Source organism: Psammomys obesus, unplaced genomic scaffold, assembly GCF_907164565.1.
Source record: "Psammomys obesus unplaced genomic scaffold, mPsaObe1.curated_primary_1811, whole genome shotgun sequence".
In the NCBI taxonomy this organism is placed as follows: domain Eukaryota; kingdom Metazoa; phylum Chordata; class Mammalia; order Rodentia; family Muridae; genus Psammomys; species Psammomys obesus.
The window spans coordinates 3,399,123-3,422,021 of NW_026596326.1; the positions used below are offsets into that span (position 1 = coordinate 3,399,123).

Sequence of the window (22,899 nt, forward strand, 5' to 3'; positions counted from 1 at the left end):
AAGCATCAGCTTTCTCCAAACCACAAGACCTCACACATCCCTAGGTGAAATCAGTGACTTTTTCCATTCATTTATTTCTTTATAGCCTGATCTCAGCCCCTCTCTCCTCTCCTTCCAGTCCCACCCTCATGCTCCCCTTCCCCATCCCCTCTCTCCTTCTCAGAGGAGGCTCCCAAGGGGTACCAACCCACCCTGGCACCTCAAGCCACAGCAGTAATAATTTTATCCTCTTCCACCAAGGCCAGACAAGGCAGCCCAGGTGGGAAAAAGGAATCCAAAGGCAGGCAACGAAGTCAGAGGCAACCCCTACTCCAGTTGTTGGGGACCTGCATGATGACCAAGCTGCACATCTGCAGCCACATAGCAGTTCACAACAATCTGTAATGGGATCTGATGCCCTCTTCTGGTGTGCATTAAAACAGAGCACTCATATGTGAAATATGTGAATAAATAAATTGAATCTATGTGAGTCTGGCTCCATCAGGATACAGGTGCGATGGGACCAGGGCTGTTACTTAAGCACTTGTACAAAGAGCCTATGGTCAAGAATAGCATTTGATGCCACACAATAAACTCAGAGTGTATTTTTTTATGAAATTAAATTAATTCCTGTTATTAGAGACTTAACAACTTGTAGAAAAATCTATTATATTATAGCCATTTATACTTGGAAATTATATGTCTACTGAGGAAATAGATTTGTCTTTGTGTCAGACAATAGGTGAAGGGTACCAATGGCCATACCTCAGCTGAACTCACAAGAATCTTTTATGATATTTACAACTGGCTGAAGATGCTTAGTTCCCATAAGAAATGGTTATACTCTGGGTCCTGACACTTTTGATCAAGAGCCTCCACGTGTTTGACACTAATTTGGGGCTAGAAGAAAGAAATTTCATTCATGCATTAGTCCATATGGAGAACAGGAAGACCTCTAAAACCACATCCCAGCACCAGATGATTAAAAGCAATTGACAAGGTGAGATGCAGTCAAGACACTAATTTCCATGGTCCGCTTCAGAAAACCAATCCGCTTAACATTAAAATCAGACACAATCCCGTGGAGCGCATATGTCCAATGAAAAGCTTTTGTAGTCAAATGCGACGAAACTAATGTATTCCTCCCCTCTTTCTTTCTCTCTCCCTTTTAGGTCCGAAAGCTGTGGAAGCATATGGCAAAAAGTTTGAAGTAAAAACTGTATCTGGAAAATTGCTCTTTTCTGCGGATGACAGTGAAGTGGTTGTGGGAGCCGAGAGATTGAGAGTCTTGGGTAAGAGATTTTCAACATGTAATTGGCTGGATGCCACCATGTATATTTTGAAGGAAAAATGACATGGTGCCATCTAATGAAAGCTTGTGACCTCCCCCACTGCATATATTAAAAATCTAACTCTCTAGTATTACAATGATCAGAGATTACACCTTTATCAGGAAATGTGTTCCTGAAGTTGATTGGGAGCCTCTATCACATGAGGTCCCGTATAAGGAAATAAAGAATCTGGTTATTCGGCATTTCTTCCTGCCTCTCCCCTCCCCTCCCCCCCCCTCCCCCCCCCTCTCCCCCCCTCCCCTTCCCTTCCCTCCCCTCCCCTCCCTTTCATCTCCTCACCTCTTCTTCCTCTTTTCCACTCTTTCTCCTCTCCTTTTTACTCTCTCTTATCTCTTCCTCCTTCCTTTTTTCCTCCCCTCTTCATATGTGTCCCTTGCTCTTTCTCTTCCCTCACATACAGAAATACAAGAACTCGGCAATCCATATCTAGATGAGAGCCCTCTGCAGAAACCAACCAGAATGACACCAGATCTAAATTTCTAGCTTCCAAAACTGTGTGTGTGGAAGGGAGTGTGGTATACACTCTCTAGTATATTGTTATAGGAGCCCAAAGAAAAACAAACGGTGTAGATGAGGCCACTTTCCTATGTTCTTTTAAAGCAAGAAAGTTTGACCTGTATGGACTCTGATTTCCCAGTGACCTTTTCTCACACCATGAAGTCATTTTGGTAGCCATTTCAACCATTGCTTTTGGGCTTCAACGTGTGCTCATGTAAGGAAGTGTTCATGTAGACATACTTTTCTTACAAACCGGCAAGTTGCTTGATGCTTGGAGAGGTGAATTCTCAACCTGGCTGCAAATAAAAAATAATTCAGGAAGATTTTTTTTCTTAAGTTTAGGTTTACAGGTCAAACCCATAATTAAATAAATTGGAAACTCTGGTAGGTGGGTTTGAGAAGTCATTATTCAAAGTACACATAAGCTGGGAGTGGTGGTTTACATCTCTGATCCTGTGATTCACAAGGCAGGAGGACTGCTGTAAACTTGAGGCCAGTCTGCGCTACATAGGCCAGTCCAACTGCAGAGTAAGGTTTTGATTCATAGAACGAAATAAGAAAATTGGAGAAGCATTGGGGGAGGAAAGACGAAAGGAAAGGACAGGACAGGAAGAAAGAAAGGGAGAGAAAAAATTTTAACTTTTTGTAAAGGTTTATTTTTATTGTGCGTGTGGGGGGGTATTTTCCTACACTGTGTGAGTGCCTGGTTACTTGGAGGTCAGAAGAGGTCCTTAGATCCCCCAGAACTGGAGTTGTGTATGTTTGAAATTTGCCCTGTTGGTATTAGGAACTGAACCTAGATCCTCTGCAAGAGCAGTGATTGCAATTAACTGCTCTCTGTACCTCTTTTTAAAAAGTAAAACCTAACGGAAATTTCTGGGCTCATCCTGCTGAGTTAATGAATTTGAGCACACTACCAGTATCTTCCAAGGTTTCCCAGTGAAAGGGGCCAGTCTGGTGGTATGAATTGTACTGCTGGGGGAGACCTAGCTTTTAATTGCTGGTGTTACACACTGAGTTGTGTGGCTTCAGGCAGGTTACTGACACCATTGAGCCATTTTCCTTCTCTTCTCAACTCTAGGAATACTCAGCACCTGAAATTGTAGCATTAACAGAGACCGAGTTCTGTACCCTGTACAAAATGGCACTCCATCAGTGGTAGCATGCCCCAGCTCCTATTAGTACTAACTCTGTTTTTCCTTCTTTTCTCCTTAAGATTCACTGAAGCACAGAGGTTCACAGCCTGGGCTCTAAGATAACCCCACTATTAATTTAGCCCCACATCTTTCCTGCATTGGTTATGGGACCTTAAGAAGAAGGTACTTGACCTCTCGGTGCCTGCATATCTGTGAAACTGCTATCACTGACGTTCCTTCTTCCCAGCTAGATGGAAAGGGTAGACAAAGTAGTCCATAGAGAGTGGTCAGCTGGCTACCATGCTACCTACATGTTCAGCCAATGCCAGCCGGTCCCGAGTTGTTATTACAAGTTCCTTTTTGTTATAAATTAGCATTTGTTCTCTGCACTGTTGTTTATTTGTCCTTTCCATCTTCTTCCAGCTCCGTCACTTGTGTTCTTGTGGCTTTCATTCTACCCTCAGTAAGTCTGTTAAGATTGTTTGTCTATGCTTCTCCTCTAGCACCTTTCCTCCCTCCCTCCTTAGACATACACATACTCATTTATAAATTCCTTGACAGGTAATTTTCAGATCTCCATCCCTAGTTCTTATTTCTTCCCTGACTTTTTAGGTTTTCTTCTTTGCTTGGATAGCCCACCATCCTCTCAAATATGCTAGGTTTTGTGTGACAATCAGAACAACATGCACATCATTACCACCCAACTTTAGTCAGTCTTTCTAGCCCAACTGGGCCTTGATGCTATGTCTTAACATGAGCTTAGCAGTCAGAAGGTATATGAGACCATCCTTAAGAGCCAAGTGGAGGTGAGAAGCCTTACAGTGGTGAGGCAAGAAGCCAGGTCAAATCCTGATCAGTGACTTACCTATAAGGTGGTTCAGCTGACTTTTCTTTGGGGGGGGGGCTTCCTGTTCACATGCTGAATGGAAACTACCCACAGAACAGGTTTTTACACAATGCTTTTTCATTGACCAAAAATCAAAACAAAGTTCTAAAACTACATAACCCCAATACATATAATAGCTGAGAGGCCAACACTGTTTTGGAATGTGACAGCTGACAGTGGAGAAGTCAGATATTGGGATTTTATCTAAACTTTCATTATTTCCACATCTGTGTCCTCTATCACTCTAGGCTATATCAAGTTGACAATAAAAAAAAAAAAAACAGCATGATTAAGACAAATCTTGATAACAAGCGTGGTCCTAAATTGGATTTGGGTCTTAAAAAGTTTGAAAGCTTAACCATTTAGGACCCTTTTTTTTTTCACAAAAAAATTATACATATTTTAATATCTTAATTTGGTAGGAAAATTATAATATAAGCTATTTTCCTATGCTAGTAGTTCATAACATAAGAAAAGTTAACAAATGCCAAATACATCATTACATTTCTAAAAGACCCTATCAGCTCCCCATAGCTTCCTCATAGAAGTAAGTATTCTGTATAGTTTGTGTCAATGTTACGTGAGCAAAACCAATAATCACTTCCACTTTAATTGTCCACATTTTTCTCTGTTAGTTGTCCTCAATGTTTTGAAAATGAATTTCTGTGAAATGTTAATAAACAGTTAAGAATGGAAGAAAGAAAATATCAGAGAATTTCAGTCAAGATCTCAAGCACCTGAGTTACAGATAACAAAAAGATGAGAAGTTGGGGCAATGTCTACAGGTTGAGAGAACTCTGAAGAGAGATAATAGTGATAGTTGGGAAATATATGTATATACATGTTCCAAGAAAGGCAATCATGTCTCTGTTTCAAAAAGTTGTTTATAACTATCTCACAACCCTACCTTTGTTGCAAAAGGCTATATGACCACCTATGACTACCTGTTGTTATAACTACCTAGATATTTTGCAACTAGGCCTTTGTTACAGGAGGGACTAACTTTTACACTTATATTCATCTCCTGTAACCCTGGTATTTTGTTTGTTTTGCTTGTTTGTGTTCTTTTCAGTGGGTCTATTTTGCCTACCAAATCCCCCATTTGGAAACCACCTATCCCTGATCTCTAAGTCTAAAAGTTTTGTCTTCCTCACAATCCAATGCTGACTGACCTCTGAAACCCCACCTTAGGGAGAGACAGCCCATGCACATGAATAAAAAAGCTTGCTTTAAGTAATTGCTTGCTTTAAGGAATTTGGCCATGATGATTTAGGCCGGTCTTTCTCCTCCCACCCTTGTGATTAATAGCTCTGTGTGCACAAGGCACACTGCTGCTGTTATAACTCACAGTACTGTTGCATGTTTTTCCCTACACATATTGTGTTAAGACAGATAAACAGCCTCCTAAATGGATAATCTTTCTTTTAAGTCTGTGAGCTACTTGCTCTGATCAGGTACTATACATAATACACATTCATAAATATATACCTTGAACCTGAATCACCCTGTTTTTGCACCTCAGAGTAAGAGCTGGGATTGTTATCATACACAACCACATCTGTAGATGGCATCTTCTCACTGTGTTTTACAAGTGGCAGAATTAAGCTAAGCCATACATGAGGGACGCTTAGTAGGACTGAGAGAGCCAGTTTTCCCAGGCTGCTGTTTTATCTACAGTTCTTTGCTGGATCCTCTCATTAATCCTACTTTAATATGAGGAAACTGAAAAGATGTAGAAACCTGCCAGAGAAAATGTGAAGTTGCAGTCAGGCCCAAGTTCATCTTCCTAGCCATGAACACTGAACTGAGTGGTCTATACCACAAGTGAATATTCAAAATATTTCTTGTCCCTCACAAATGGTGCCTCTATTTATAGAAATGACATTTCTATAGTAATTTTAGGTTGGCACAGGGTAGGAAACGCAAAACTTGAGGCTCAGTTCTTATTCAAGGATACCATATATTAGCAGCTCTAGAGGAGTTGGCCAGGAGAGAGAATGGTAGCATTTCATACTATGATAGTCTTGTGCCTATAAATTTGGCTCTCCCCAGCAACTCATTCATACTTTTTGATTTATGTCACCATATTAAAACCCAAATTTGCTATTGGCTTAGATTTTTACCTACTTTATTCAAGGTTTTAAAGCACTTTTAACTCCCTTCCAACCCCCCAAAACCTTAAGTAGAAGATTGAGTAGGAAAAAGGGCCATAGTCCTCATTTATCTATTTCCTGCTGATTACGGTTGATGGGTCTTTAGAAGATTACTAGACTCAGTCATCAGGATACCAGCGGTTCAGTCCAACTGCCAACATGAAGCAACAACAGAAAGTTAGCAAAAGCCACAAAACTCAAATGGAGTGCCCAGGGAAGCTCTCTGTAATGATTCTCTCTGCTAAATCAAGTGTAGAAGCATGAAGATCAGTGCAGTGATATCAATCCAAAAAGTGATATCTCACTGTGTGGGGGTCTCTCTATATGTCCTTTCTTCTGAGTCCACCCATGGATGTTCTCTCTTGGCCCCTCACATGTGAGAGTTTACAGCAAAGCATCACATGACAAAACTGGGTTCAGAAACTTCCACAGTACCTTGCAAAGAAAATAAAATGATACACAATAATATCAAATATCCAGACACGTTGGCTTAATCTTATGCAGAGTTTTGTAATGTTGTCATTCATGAACTTCACTGTCCCATAGTTGCCTAGCCTGAAAACTGGGACACGGTGATCATTTCCAGTTACCTCAAAGCAGACACTTGCATTTGTAGGTGGTGATATTTCATCTGAGGAACAGTTGATAAGATCTGCCACTCTCCCTCTTCTAGGAGTATTTTCTTGTTTCTGAAAAAATTAGAAAAGACACATCAAAATGAATCCAACTGCTGTTAGATTGTGCTGAAGATTGGGAAATGACCGCCCCACAAATTTCACATCAATCTCTCCAGCAAAAGGAGCCCAGCATGCTAGAGAGAGGAGCTACCTTCAGCTGGGACTCAGCCATATGGTGTGGAATGAAACGTTTAGGCAATTTCATTTTCAGCTTAATGAGAAGTTTGTGAGACAGCACAAGCTCTTGGGAGGTTTGGTTCTGGATGAGTAGTTCATGAGAGCAGCTATCACTGCTAGGTTGGAATCTTTGCTCATCCTCTTAGGGTCTGAGTGGCCCCGTTCAAGGTGACTTTCTCACTAAGCTTTAGTTTTTGCCTGGCAAAAGCAAGAGATGAAAGGAGCCAGATATGGTAGTGCATAGCCATAATCCTGGCTCTTACTTTCAGAAGCTAAAGCAGGATGATTGAAAGTTCAAGGCTAGCCTGGGCTACCTATGAATAGTAAGTTACAGGTCACCCTGGGTTAAATTGTGTGTGTGTGAGAGAGAGGGGGGAGGAAGAGAGTGTGTATAGGAAATAGGGAGATGAACATCATAAAAAATGTAAAAGGCCATTTTCTTTTACTCTTTCTTTTCTGTGGTGCTGAGGTAGACCCTGGGGCCTCACACACTCTGTGCAAGCACGCTACCACTTGTTTCTGTGCTTACATGGCTGTGGCTTTTGCTTTGGGTGTGGCTGCTGCTTCTTCTTCTTCTTCCTCCTCCTCCTCCTCCTCCTCCTCCTCCTCCTCTTCTTCTTCTTCTTCCTCTTCTTCTTCCTCCTCCTCCTCCTCCTCCTCCTCCTCTTCTCTTCTTCTCCTTCAGGCCTAGTTTTCAGCACTGTTGAGAGCACAGAATACAGTGAGTGTAGAATATGTAGCATGCAAGCAAACACTGAGGATGTGGAGACTTATTTTGTCTGTGGTGGCTTCTAGTAGCCTACTTGGACTTCAGGAGACAGGTAAAGACCTGAACATTAGACATACTATAGTTGTGAGTACACAAAGGAGATTGGCTATAAACTTACAGGAGTAGTATTCATGTGTTAGATCAGCTGTGACTAGGAGACTTTCTCAACACAATAGGCCAGCAGAGAACATAGCTTCATAGTTTGATTAAGTGCTACACTGCCCATTGTACTTGTATGCATGTGTCTGGCTTGCTCTCTGTTGCTGTGATAAAACACTAGTACCAAAAGCTACTTGAGGAGGAAACGACTATTTGGCTGACACATCCAGATCACACTTCATCAATGAGGGAAGTCATAGCAGGAAGTGAAGCACAAACAGTGGAGGAACACTGTGTTTGGCTTGCTCTCTGTAGTCTACAGCTACCTGTCAAGAGACGGTGCTGTTCTTAGTTACATGGACCCTTGAACATCCATCACCAACCAAGATGGTACTTCACAGATATTTCCATGGGCCAGTCTGATCCAGGCAAGTCTTCAGGTGAGCTTCCCTTTTACTGGTTGACTCTAGGCTCTGTCAAGTTGACAATAAAAATTAAGAAGCACAAGCAAAACAGATCTTGATAAAAATTGTGTTCCCAAGTTGGAGTCTGGTCTTGGAGGGCTCGCCTGGCTCAATTGCTTTTATGGTAAGCTTTCTCCTCTCCGTCATTATGACAGTAGTATGAAGAAGGTGGTGCATATCTATGTCTTCTTTGTTAGTAAAGTGAAGTAGATATCCACACTGTGGCATTGGGAATTCAGAAATGGAGACCGTTGGGTCGTTTTAAGAGGTCCTCCCACGCATGCTGATGTATCCTAAAGATTTCAAAACACCTGGAAGTCCCTCTCCCTCAACTCTGATGATAACTTTCAGGTCAGCCAATCTTTAACAACTGAGACCCAGCAAAGCTAACATAAAACATAATTAATGAATGATAAAAAAACAGGCCTGCCAACCCTGTGTAAAGTGCTTCGCGTATCATTACTTATCATGAAAAAATGAATTTGGCCCTCATACCCACCTCACAAGGAACGCACGTACTTGTCCTCATTCATTACATATAAGCAAATGGAGACATGGAAATTCGAAACCTGCCTAAGGTTCCACAGAGAACAAATGACCAAGTGAGGATCTTACTGACTAACATCTGTGATCTAGACCTTTTCCCCCAGTATCATAACATCACAAAAGGAAAGAAAATAGGTCCATGGTTTCTCATCATCCCTTGCTATTTCAGCTCTAGGGACACGCAGTCCACTTCTTTCACCTGGTAACCAAATTGGAGTCACTGTAGACATCTGTGGGCTTCCCACAAATAATCTCAGCTCATCATTCATGTCACACCTGTATTTGGAATCCTATACCTATAAAAGTCCTACTAACTCTGACAACATTTTTTCATTTCGCTGTCCACCCTTGCCATGATATGCTTGACATGGGTCTAAAAACCTCACTAGTGCCAGGAGAGCTCTTGTAGAGACCTCTGAGTCTCACTGGCTTCGTTTCTTGCAGTGAAATTGAGACCTCCCCTGCCGAACTCCCTCCCTCTCCAGAGGGAGCAGCCATCAACTTCCCTGGTGAGGTTTCCATTCTTCTACTTTTCAAGGCCATGCTTTCATTCAGGTTCCAGGCCCTCATTTCTCCCAGGAGCACAGGGTCTTTCTGGAGTACACGGTTCTTTCCTCATGGCAGGCACAAAAGAATTTCAGTTTGCGGTGAGATCCATCCATTTACTTACCAAAGAAGGACAAAATAAATATGCATATGCAAGCCAGGGCATAATGTAGTTTATATTTTACTATAGAATACATTTATTAAACATTGGAAAGAGTGGCATGTCCAAAGCAGCATGAAAATAGACAACATAAAAGCCAGGGCACTTAATACACATCTTCATGGCAACAGCAGAGAGAACATGGCTTTAGTTTTTATTAATGAGCAATTTCCTCAAACAATGAATTGGACATTATAGCATTTACAAACAAAGCATAATTATAAAGTGCTATTCTAATTGTCAATTAGGTCTATTTATACTCTAGTTTTTTTTTAAACATGTCCTCTAGATGCCACTTGATGCTAATTATCTGAGTTACATTATTATCAATTGAAAAAAAAATATTTTTAATTAAATCTAAGGCCAGTTGAATTAGCATAAAATTGTAGAAATTTAAATATGACTTGAAGTTTAACTTTTTTTTAGGACTTCTCCGATGTTACTCTTAGCCATGTACCTTTTTTTTTTTTTAAGTATTGCAACTTCATATTGCGTAGTGTAGCTGGTGTGATATTGGTAGGGTTCATTCATTCAATGAGTGTGCCCCCATTTTGTATGTATGTATGATTGTGTGTGTGTGTGTATGTGTGTGTTAAGTAATATCCTCAGCTCTCTGCTGCTGGTGTCATGGAGACAAAGATGCATATCAATGTCCTTACTCTCCTAGGGAATTTTCTGTCTAGTCTAGAAGATGAGACAAAGATGTAATTATCTAAGAACACAAAAAAGTAGTCAGCTTCCTGCGGATAGGATAAAGTACCAGTAGACGCCAGCTGAAAGATGTAGGAGACAGATTATAAATATTAAGTTTTTTAAATAGAAACATTTGGAGCAGGTTTGATATATGTTAGTGGAGAAAGCTGTAGAGAGAGTTTACATGAGTGAATGATGTCACATAAGTTCATCACTCACAACTCACCACATTGTTAGTCCTATAAGCCCAATTCAAAGTGAGAGCACTTTAGACTAGGTGCTAAGGGGGTGGCTTTGTGAGTTAAGAACACTTGAGGACCTGAGTTTTGATTCCCGGAACCAATGTAAAAAGCTAAGTATGGCTATGCCTGCCTTTAGTCCTGATGGGGCAGGGACAGGCAGATCACTAGGGCTTGCTAGTTGCTTCACTGAAATGCAGTGAGCTTCTGCCTCCATGAGAGACCCCATATTAAAGAAATAAGGTAGAGAGCAATAAAAGAGAACACCTTGTATCTTTTTCTAGCCTCCACACCGGTATGTAAACCCCACCAATGAGGGCATACATACATATACACATGCACATGAACACACACACACAGAACAACAAAGATAGGCAGGCAGGCAGACAGACAGAGACAGGATGATAAACAGACAGACTAGAAAAACTACTGTCTTGCCTGATTGAAAAGGCCCAGGGTAGTTGGCTATAGGCTACACTCAGAAGTTCATAGAATACAATCAAAACATAGCATCTCTGTTTCTCTCTTTCACTGTCTAAGTGCTCTTTCCAGTCTAACATTCTGCCTTCAGCTACGACGGTGAGCAGACAGAGTGCTAAAATCCTAATATGAATCCAGTCAAGTCCTTGCTCTTCTCTCAGCCATTCCCCAAGACTGGGGTAATGAGATGTGCTAGGAGAGGACAGCACTGCTATAAGCTAGGATTAGAGTGACTACAAGTGAAATGGACAGCATAGCCCTCCAAGGAAAACTTTGTCTTGTCATCAACAGAAGGAATGGGTGCTAGGCAGAGAAAAACAGCAAACATTTGTTACAATAACTGAGGGTCCAATTAAAACAAGGTATAATCACTATAAGGAACAGAATGGCTCAAATATCCCCTTATAGAGAAATCTTCTCTGACCACTTTAGAAAAATATTATAAATGTTTACAATACCAACCTGCTGCCTGACTTAAAATGATATGTCATTAGAATGAGGTTTAATGGTCTACAGATGCCTTAGGGCCACAGTGGCAGAAGTAATATGTTAAGAGAGACCATACCTTGCACAGGGAGGGCGTCCGATATTTATTGTCTTGCTACTACATGAAAATGTCGCTGCTCACATGTTACCTTTGTATTGTTTTATTCTTCCTTTGGCCAGTTCTATATAGACAAGGTAGATGTTATTTTTTTCCTGTCCCTCCTCACTAGCACGCAAACTTGATATCAGTTGGATGTTTTGTTAATCAGAGTCTAGAACAGGTCCTTGCACCCAGGTAGTATTCCATAATGGTTCTAAGAGTGGATCACAAGACCTTGCCTTACAGTCAATGTAACATTAACATGAAAAGGAGGAAAAATATGTCCCCAAGTTAGATAACAGTTAAAATAATTTCCTTAGGATTTCTAAAGACTAAACTGGAAAGAAAAACAGAAAACACATGGAAAAGAAACATCTTGGGGCAAAATTACTGAAAATTGTCACTAACCAAATGTTCCGGGAGTCAGGAGAGGGGGGAGTTGGGAATGCATTTGGTGCTGTGAGCCCTCTGAATCACCCAGCTTCACTGTCATCAACAGAAGTTCAGAGCTCACAGATGGATAACGGTCCAGCTTTACACATCCTGGGGCTTTGTGTTTGAACTCTGCCTTGGAGAAGTCCACTGTCCAGAGGGAAATGCCTGGCCCAAAGCCTGAGAGAGATGCCAGCTGAGCAGAGGGTCAGAGGGGAAGTCTACGTGGCTTGAACAGATGAACAAGGAGAAGCTGGCCTGGAAGCAGGTCCCTAGCAGTGATCTAGAGATGCTCTTCAGATTTGGCCTTCCCAGCAAGTCCCCAGCTGCCTGCACATTCCTCTAAAGGGGACTTGCAGGGCTAGTTTCCTAAGGCCCTACCTCCCCCTGCAACTCTGGGAGTTCGGGCTCTATGCAGTGGTTTGGATTTTCTTAATCTGCTCTGCATTCCTCCATGGCAGCCTAGAGGACCTCATAGACATTAGCATAAAACATGAAGTTTCTGCTCTGCTACCAACCATGTGCCATTGACCACTTTCTCCATATCACTCAGTGTGGACAGCCTCTACTTTTACAAACCCATCTGTCTGCTCCTACTTGGCTCCACTTCTTTTTAAAGCAATCTATCAATGAATGACGAGAAAACACTAGAGCGGTGGTTCTCCACTTCCTAATGCTCTGACTCTTTAACTCAGCCCCCCCCCCCCCCCGTTGTGCTGACCATCAACCAAAATTACTTTCATTGCAAGTTCATAGCTGTATTTTACTACTGTTATGAATCTTAATGGAAATATTTTTGGAGAGAGAGGTTTGCCAAAGGAGTCATGACCCACAGGTTGGGAAGAATTTTGCTGAAGAATTGACTCTAGTTTCTCACCTAAGCTTCAGGAACTAAGCGATTCAGACATTTGGTCCTTGGGACACGAGAGTCTGCAAACTGAAGAGTAGTGTTCACATAACAAACCAAGGAGCATGAACTCCCCAGAACCTTTCTCCTGCTCCCTGTTACCATTATTAGCATAGATGTGCTGCTGGGGAATGAGCTGTTTAAACAGAACTGTTGCTTTTCTGGTGCTTCAGCGGTGCCTCATTCCGAACGTGGTTCATTATTTACGGGGATGCAGAAATAATGTATGGGATCATAAAAACACATTTCCCATAAATAATGCAATGGGGAAGGCAAACACGGAAGAGTTTCAGATGAACAGCCCCGACCTAATAAACCAGAGATAGTTAATGAGAAAAACTACAATTCAACAATAGAGAAGTAATAATGGAGTTTTATTACAATGCTGTCAGGAGAATAACTCTCAAAAGAAAGTATTTTAAAAAGCTAGTCTAGAAGTCTAGGCTATAGCCCTGCTCATTTCATGCGTACAGATACCCCAGTGCACAGGCCTCCTGTGTTGGAGGGCCTTATCCCCCAAAGCTTGGGTTAATTCTGGATGCATGAGGAAAAAAGAGTTTGCTGAGCCCTTCATAATTTTCCTTTTGGCAACAGAGAGATGTGATTTAATAGGAGCGTGATGGATTCATAGTTCCATGTAAATGTCCCCAGCTGTCCCAGCAGTGCTGTTGCCTTAGCAGACCTTCCCAGAGCTCAGTCATTGTCTCCTCTGTGGTACCTGGAAGGTGGTGGGGATCTCTGGTTTCTAGTTTGATTAAAGAGTTTGATGAGGTTCACTGTTGGCTGCATAGCACTTATTGAGGGTCAGGATATTTGGGGTTTGAATATTTTTTGGTTTTTGTTTGTTTGTTTGTTTGTTTGTTTTGGTCTGATTTGTTGTTTTGAAGCGACAGGATTTGAATTCCCTATGAAACAACAGTGTGTGCTTTCGAGCATCTGTTGAGTGTTTTACGGTCTATGCTCTCTCTCCTTGCCTGTTAAGCATTTGAGTATATTCAAATGAGGAAGGAAACTTCTGTCCGGCTGCCCTCCAGGTCAGAAAGTATTCCATACAGCCCAGGCACAGTGTTCCCTTCCCCCATCAGCTACACTGACTGTTGTGGAGCACGCTTTTGTCACCAGAGGTCACCTGTGTAGCACTTGTCCAGCTTTCCAGCAGAAGCCAAAAGGATGTTAGGTTTCTACACAGACACTGGGAATTTAATGAGATGACAGTGTAATAGAGCACAGAAGAGGGAAAGAAATTACCTTTTTTTTTTTTTTATTGGAAGAGCTTAGTTTATTTGCTTATTTGATTGGGAGAGAGCCTATGAATTTTTTTTTTCTTTTCAGCTCCTTCTGCTCTTGCACTATGTCTGCCACATCCTCATCTCTCGTCTTGATTCCATTCATACTCCCACTTTCTCTAGGAATAGAGGGGAAGGTAGCAAGTGTAGAAATGGGGAGGGAGAGAAAAGAAAATATCGAGACTTCTTCAAGGCTGGGAGTAGAAGTAAATCTGAGATTTTCCCCTTGAGGACACCATATGGAAGGATAGGATGGTCATTTGTGTACAATGTGTCGGCACAGACTCTCTGGAGCCCATTTCTAACCCCGATGGTCCAACCTCAGATAAGCTTCTACGTTTCTGAAAGCTTCAGCATCCCCATTTATAAAGTGCAAATAAGAACTTACATAGTAAACATAAAGACCTTAGCACAGTGCAGAGTCCAGCTAATGTCCAAAATATCAATGATACTTGTTACTGTTATTGTCCCTCTGCAAATTGCTATTCCATGTCTTTTTAACACTGACGCTGTCAGGGCTTAGATGTGAAATTTCTGCCACAGACTCATGTTTTCGAACATTGGGTCCCCATCAGCTTGCTTTGTTTTGAGAAGACTTGGAACCTTTAGAAGGTGGGAACTAGCTAGAGAAAGTGGGTCACTGAGGACAGGCCTTCAAGCCCATCTCCTAGCCCTGGTTCCAAGTCTTTTTCTGCTTTCTGGTTTCCCTTTCCTGATACGGAAGCCATGGACTGTCCATGGCCATGCCTTCCCTGTCACAGGGAACCTGATTCCCTCAAAGGGAGAGCCGAAAGAGAGCCGTCTCCACTCAAGCTGCTTTTGCCGAGTATTTGGTTGTGGCAGCAAGAGAAGTATAACTGACATTGTCACCAAACTTAAGTTCAATTGCAGAAATAGAAGGGAAAAAAGTTTTGCTTTAAATGACCTCAAATAGTTAAGAGTGACATGGGGGTGCAAAGCATATACTCAACTAAATTGTAAATAGCACAAAAAAAAATGGTTTCTGATTGGCCTGCTCTTTGATCACCTCCCCCTCAGGAGGGTGCAGCCTTGCCAGGCCACAGAGGAAGACAATGCAGCCACTCCTGATAAGACCTGATAGGCTAGGATCACATGGAAGGGGAGGAGGACCTCCCCTATCAGTGGATTGGGGGAGGGGCAAAGGTAGAGAAGAGGGAGGGAGGGTGGGTTTGGGAGAGAATGAGGGAAGGAGCTGCAGGTGGGATACAAAGGGAATAAACTGTAATAAAATATAATAATTTTTAAAAAATGGTTTCTTAGAATTAAAACAAAGGGTTCAGCCGTTCAGAGTACACACTGCTCTTGCAGAGGACCCAAGTTCAGTTCCGTGCACCTCCTTACACACACATATACACATTATTAAATATGAAGTAAATCTTTAAACATATGTATAAGATGGAACTTGGGCCCTATCTGCTCAGTGGAAAGTAAGTGATAAGTTCTGGAGTTGGGCAGAAGGCCAAATCTGGAGCACTAATAAGAAGCTTCCTAGAGGAGAACTAAGGGAAAAGGGTGGGAACAAGGTTTGTCTGATCAGAAAGCACTGAATGAGTGACAGCTTCTAGGCAATCAGCAGACACTGAACTCAGCACTCTTTCTAAGTGGGATTCTTCCTGGGGGAAGAGACTGTCATTATCAGTATCTAGCAAACGGGAATTGCTAACTTGCCCAAAAATCTGAGTTAGTGAGATACCTTGGAGATGCACTGAGCCTCCTGGGGATATTCCTTCTTGGCTGTGTTCTGTGCAGTTCCACTTCTGTGACTGAAATGGCAGTGAGGATCCTTGGTATCAGTTTGATTCTGTAAGTCAAAGAAAAACAAAGAGTAAAGTTAGACTTGGGATTTACAAATGATGCAACAGTATTCACTTTTAGGCTGGAAGTGAAGCGAATAACTAGGAAGCATAGTGTCATTATTTAATCTGTATGGTAGGAATCATAGTGTCATTATTTAATCTGTATGGCAGGCAGTTCTCCATTCAAGATTCAGTCTCATTCAACACGTTAATTGATGACTTAATAATGGCCAACTGCGGTGCTGGCCAACGACACACCCTGGATCCCTGCCTTTCTGGAATACACAGCCAAGCCTGAAGGACAGATGCTTCAAACCTTGGATCCAAGAAATGCGTGTGTTATCACAATGGCAACCAATGGCTCCTGGGAAACATAAAAGCAGGAGACCAATTTCATTCTGCAAATAAAGAAAATCCTCTTGGAGGGAAAGACTGGAGGGAGGATTTGAGGTTAGTCAGTCCAAGTGTTGGAGGAGCCATTAAAGGCATATAACACCAATTATAAAAAATCCCCCTAAATCTAAACCTTTGAGAAAAGGTTTAACAGTCCTGCACAAAGGCCAGGAAGCAGGGTACCTAGATGGAAGTCATGATTTGTAGTAGCAAGCAGGGTAAAATGCTGACTCGATACCAGGTGCTATGAAGCCTCTTCCTGTGAGTCACCTCTGCTCTAACAGCAGCTCTGAGATGAAGTCCACTCTCATACCCATTACATATGAGGAAACTGGCAGATCAGCCTAGTTTCTGATAGTCTCCGGGGTCAGAGGGCAAGTTAAGTCCCAGAGGTGAGATGCAAATCCAAGTAATCAGATTCTAGAATGTTCACTTCTATAACAATTTTATTCAGCTGTAATTTCACATACCATACAACTTGCCCACTTAAACTGTAGAAGTTGGTGTTTTGTTTTTAGTAAAATGAGCCCTTGCTCTTCACATAGTGACAGGAATAAAACGTAGCTGGAAATTCCATGCTTACAACAATGACAAGTTGGCAGCATAGAAGAATAGCAAATGTACACACTATGTATTTACATGACATGGCAGCTTTTAGGAATGAATGCTCTTAATGGGGAACTGTGTAGTTTTGTGCCTGCATTTGGCAATGAGTGGACAGCCATGAAGAAGAATGACTGGACAAAATGAGGAGGTCTTAGTGAGGCATATGTATGTGTGTGTTGATGTGCATTTGTACAAGTATGCCCATGTATACAGGGGCCAGAGTGAGGCACCTCCCTTCTCAGGACGAGAGTTGTAGATATTCAGGCATTCCAGCTTGCTGGCTTGCTTTATTTATTTGTTTGTTCGTCTATTCTATTCAATTTGTTTGTGTGTTTGTTTAACATGAGTGTCAGGGATCCACACTCAGGTCCTAAAGCTCACAAAGCAGACACTTCACTGACTAAGCCCCCTCCACAACCGACACAAAGCCTGCTCATTCAGACTCTTTTGGGCCTCTGTGTGTCTCCTTTACTTCTCTCTCACTATAGGATGTGACATCTGTCACATGATAGGACAGAGAATGACCATTCTAGGTTTTGTGACTTATTTATAGGGAGAAGGCTGAGAAAAGGCCAGAATGATGTTCCTGCTTCTGCTGTCTTTTCAAATGCCATAGTGCTGTATTTTGGGGTGGCATGTCTTTTGAGCCCAGCAAGCACATACTGATTTCTGTATTATGTATTTTGTATGTGTTAAGGGTAAGTGCATTTATTTCCTATGTGTATATATATATATATATATATATATATATATATATATATATATATATGTATGTGTGTGTTATGTATACATACATCATGTATTTTAATATACATTCTTATAGTTGAGTATGTATGTATGTTTATATGCACTTGAATCTATTAGAAAACCACAATATCATAGTGAATTTTTTTGTGTGATAAACTGTTCATTTCATATTTGAAAAAAAAATGGTAGGCTGGAAAGATGGCTAAGTCATTAAAGACTATGTTTACAACCAACCAAACAAACAAACAAACAAAAACCAATGGGTGGATATTAAGGACCTTCAAATTGGAAATGGCAAAAACCAATGTGCGTTTTATGGAACACCCTGAATAAGATCAACCAGTGGTGGGTGGGACAGATGTTTCTAATCAAGAAAACAAACCCATGCTTCACATTTGCACTCAGTGGCTTAATTTTTAAAAGACATTTCTAAGAGAAAGTGATGTGGCCTTCTCCCCAGGGCTTGTAGAACCCAGGTTTTCGTTTCAAAATTTCAGCTCAAAGGGAGTATGCTGATCATCGGGGAAAGGGCAGAAATAGCAGTTTGGAAGGAGCTTGCACATAGCCAGTGAGTACTGTGTGCAGGGCACTGTTCTTCTCATTGCTTGATATAAGTCAGTGGGAGGCCAGAGCACATTTAAAACACTCATACTGAATGTGGAAGAGGTTACCTTTAACTAAGCAAAGGGGAACAACAATGTGAAATCAATATGTAAGATGCCTATGAACTGTGAAGGAAGGTGATGTGCTTTTCTTCTTTGGCTACTAAATGTGTCTCAAATCCCAGTGAAAATGGCTTTCCCTCTTGACTTCCTATCTGTCTAGCTGGCTGGTTGTTGGAGAGCATTCCAGCTCTAGTGGTTCGGTCAAACATTTGATAAGGGTGTTCTCGCATGAGAGCCTGAGCAAGTTTCTCTGACCTGATATTCCCTACCTCCCGACCAGCTCCTGCTGAGACTCTGATAACATACCTCTCCTCATATATTGTAACCAAAGTTTTATGGTGGGGTAAAGAAAAGAGCCAATTTCTTAGCTTTAAAAAGTAGTTTCTACCTGGCATTGGGAACCTAAATAGACACAAGAGATCCCAAAGAGTCATCAGAGAGACTTGCATGCAAAACAGCTCTGGGAATTAGAGCCATGGAAATGTCAGAAAGGCCAACTCTGCAAAGTGGAGATTCATGTTTGTTCCTCAAAGACTTCCCCAGGTAAAATCAGATGAAGCCAGAAGTATCTGCTCCTAAACAGAGATGACATCGGAAAACACGGTTACCCTTGTGACAGAGCACCATAATTGAAGGGTAGCTTAAAAATGTAATCCTTGACTGGGATAGTGGCATGGGTTATCATTCAAGTGAAAATGTAGTTCTGTTACTTGAATAATCAAGGAATAGAAAGTGAATCCATGGGATGGGAGTGAGGAATATTTTCTTGCACAATCTGTAATTTCTTCCTTTTTTTTTGTTTTTCTTTTCTTTTCTTTTTTTTTTCAAGACAGGGTTTCTCTGTGTAGCCTCAGCTGTTCTGGAACTCACTCTGTAGACCAGGCTGACCTTGAACTTATAGAGATCAGCCTACCTCTGCCTCCCAAGTGCTGGGATCAAAGGTGTGTGCTACCACCACCACTAGGCAAATCTGTACTTTCTATTGGTGACAGAGTCCTGGAGAGTAAAACTGCAGAACATTAATCTCCATTCTAATCAAAGGAGTTGCTTGATTTCCTTTAGAAGTAAGTGAGAAGAGTGATGTAAATCTCGGCCTTTTAAAGGCCTCTGACCTGCTGAATTCTGCCCATGGTTCCCTGGACTCTACTCTTCCCCATCCCAACATAACTGCTTAGAGTTGCTATATATGCTATTACTATTATAAGCCGGAGATGTGATAAGGATATAACAAGAACAAAACATTATTCCAAACTCTGACATACGTCAATATTATTTCACGTTTAATGTCACAGACCAGATGACATTCAATTCTGATGTGAGAAAGCTTGCTGGAGACAGGGGTGGGAGAAGGTGAGGAGTATTCCAACACTCTGAGAGCAAACAGTGGTTCTCAACAGAAGTGTAAGGCTGAGCAGGTGACTCTTGTCCAAAAGAGGGAGACTCGGCAGAGTCTAGAGACATTTTGATTACTATAGTTCAGCTTGGAGAGTACCACTAGCAACAAGTAGGCACAGGATAACTCCGACAACAAAGAATTGACACATTTCTAAGCCTTCCCTGTTAATTGAACTATAGAAGCCATAGGTCAGAGGGGTGGTAACAGACTGTTGCTGAAATACCATCATAACTGGCGTTGGGTATCTCTAGCTCTGTGCTCTCTGAGTCTCCCTTAGAGACTCGTGTGTCCTCTGATTGCTCTGATTGCAAATGAGAGGTCTTGCCCTCTCCACAAACCAAGCACACAACAGGGGATCAATTAAAATTAACCACTAGTAAGTATGAAGCAGCTTTCTGGGTTTCCCAGGACTTAGCTTCACAGTATTGGCTGAAGAAAGAAGCTGTAGGTAAGAGTTCTTTAGAGCAAAGAAACAAAAGGACTTAAGAATTGTAGTTTGACTATCTGATAATATCTTTTGTCTGTAATACAAGGAAGGTAGAAGCCTGGGCAAGACAGGTCTACTTCTGGTTGGTAGAAGTGGGAAAGTCCACTCCCTCTCAAGACAGCACAAATAATACTTGTTTCAGTATTCAGTATCACTTACTCAGTCATCATTTATGTAATATACTTGCAATAGACGTTGAGGGGGATTTGCAACAGTAAAGACATCTGCTCATACCTAATACATATTTCCTGTTGCTTTATACATGTAACATTCATTCTATAATGTGGAGCTGATTTATGCTATATCTCTTGGGTCTTTCCATGAAAGTGGGCGTTTTTTCTGCAGGTACAAAGATCTACTTGCACCGAGGTAAATGGTAAACTGGGCACGTCATCTGAGGACCTTTATAGTTACAAGAAGTAGAGATGTAGTTTAATGCAGTGTGCTTGGCTAGAATGCTCAGGCCTGAAGATCCAACATGATAAAAATAAAAATAGGATGAAATCATAATATAAGATGGTGGAAGCCATGTCATGTGTTCATTGTAAGAAATAAGCCTAGGCTTCCCATGGTAACACAGATGTAAGCTCACAGCTTCATCTGTTTAAGATGCTGAGTTGTGCTGAAATTGGTGCCATTTCCTCTTCTCCCCTGAAGGCTGATTTGGCCCAATCCTGAAATGAGTCCTCAAGTTATGATCAATTGCCCTATAGGAGAGTGATTTCAGTGGGGTCCCTGGGTCTCTAAAACTCCTTTGCACTGATGGATTAAGGGGACTGTCAACTCCATCTGTTAAGTGAGCTTCTCTTTAAGCTGTTCCCATTTGTCATGGAAATCATAGAGATTTTTTTTTTTTTGCATTGCCTGAGTAACAGGGTTCAGAAAAAAAAAATGATCCCATACTGATTGATTTGTTGGTATCCAATGTCCCAAGAATTGGGCCTTGGGATAGAATTTTCAGAGAACTTTTTAAAAAGATTCACAGAAAATTGAACAGACCTAGGTGGAGGTTTTGCTTTTCACCTTTAATTAATCATGCTTAGCTTAGTCTACTGACTTTTAAGAAATCTACATATGAAAACTACACATTTTAAGGATAAATTGTCTGTAAAGGAACCAGAAGAGTTCTCTGGATGGTGCCATCTGTCATTAGTAGTTACATTTTGCCTATAATTTTCTTTTTGTTTGATAGACCTGAGCCATAGATTGGGCAGTAGGTGAAGCTGACATTGTACATGCAGGAGCTAAGGCCAAGACAGAGAGGAAAGGTTAGAGTTACGTGTATGCTTCAAATGTGATCACTGTTAAACTATATTAATCACTTCATGTACCTTTTTCTTTTTTTTCTTTATTAATTACACTTTATTCACTTTGTATCCCCCTGTGGTTCCCTCCCTCCTCCCGTCCCAATCCCTCCCTTCCTCCACCCTCTGCATGCATGCCCCTTCCCAAGTCCACTGATAGGGGAGGTCTTCTTTTCCTTCCTTCTGACTCTAGTCAATTAGGTCTCATCAGGAGTGGCTGCATTGTCTTCTTCTGTGGCCTGGTAATGCTGCTTCCCCATTAGGGGGAGGTAATTAAAGAGCAGGCCAATCAGTTCATGTCAGAGGCAGTCCCTGTTCCTATTACAATGGAACCCACTTGGATACTGAACTGCCATGGGCTACATCTGTGCAGGGGTCTTATGTTGTCTCCATGCATAGTCCTTGGTTGGAGTATCAGTCTCAGGAAAGACCCCTGTGCTCAGATTTTTTGGTTCTGTTGCTCTCCTTGTGGAGTTCCTGTCCTCTCCAGATCTTACTGTTTCCCACTTCTTTCCTAAGATTCCCTGCACTCTGTCCTAAGGCTGTCCATAAGTCTCAGCATCTGCATTGATAGTCTGCAGGGCAGAGCCTTTCAGAGGTCCTCTGAGTCAGGCTCCTGACTTGTTCCCTCTTTTCTCCTTCTTCTACCCAGAATGTAAGATAAGGGACCTAGCTCTAGCAACACACTATGATATATCAAGGCTGTATAACTCCTTAGTAAGGTCTAGAAACAAAACTTGGACTATAGGAAGACTGTAGATAACCTATCGCTTACAAAGATAAAGTAGCAAAAGCACAGAATAACTTGGGTCAGTTACCAAAATATGAAATCTGAAGTACATTAAGCTGTTGATAACTTCTCACTAGATGAATATGCTTTATACCATATAGAAGTCCTAATATTTATTGTCCATCAGAACATGGGTTGTGATATGGTTTTAAAAAAAGAAAAACGAGAGAAATAATTGGAATTGGGCATCCTTGATTGCAAAAAGGTTCATCACAATGGAGCACATAGCATCACTGTGATGGATTTACCTTCTCTTCTTTCTTCTCTTACCATCCTGATCACCAAAATCACAAAAGTGGTGAAATCTTAAACTATCTTAAAGTTGTCTAATCAGTGAGGGAGCTGCATTTAGATATCACACCTGCCTCAGCGGGGAGGAGGAGGATTAGTGTGCCTCTGAATCACAAGAGGGGCTTCAATACATGTCCTATAGGAGTAGCCTGCTATCCTCAGTCAGGTCTTAATATAGATAGCATGATGTTTACACCTGCTAGAAGGGGAATTCTAAGTTGGTAATGTTTCTGAGCCTTACAAATGTGATGAGAACACCGATTCTGAATTCTTAGGTAGTCACTATGGAAACAAAATGAGACATTTCCTGTAAAGGTCAGCCCCTGGTATACTCAACT

At 41.5% G+C, this 22,899-nt stretch overlaps 1 protein-coding gene across 1 annotated transcript in view; it reads left to right on the forward strand.

Moving 5' to 3' along the window:
• Sgcd (sarcoglycan delta) overlaps positions 1-22,899 on the forward strand; it is a 541,179-nt gene that overhangs the window by 396,581 nt on the left and 121,699 nt on the right. Inside the window, exon 5 of the mRNA XM_055597224.1 lies at positions 1,152-1,271. Coding sequence (XP_055453199.1) covers positions 1,152-1,271 — 120 coding nt within the window. The remainder of the gene's footprint in view (positions 1-1,151; positions 1,272-22,899) is intronic.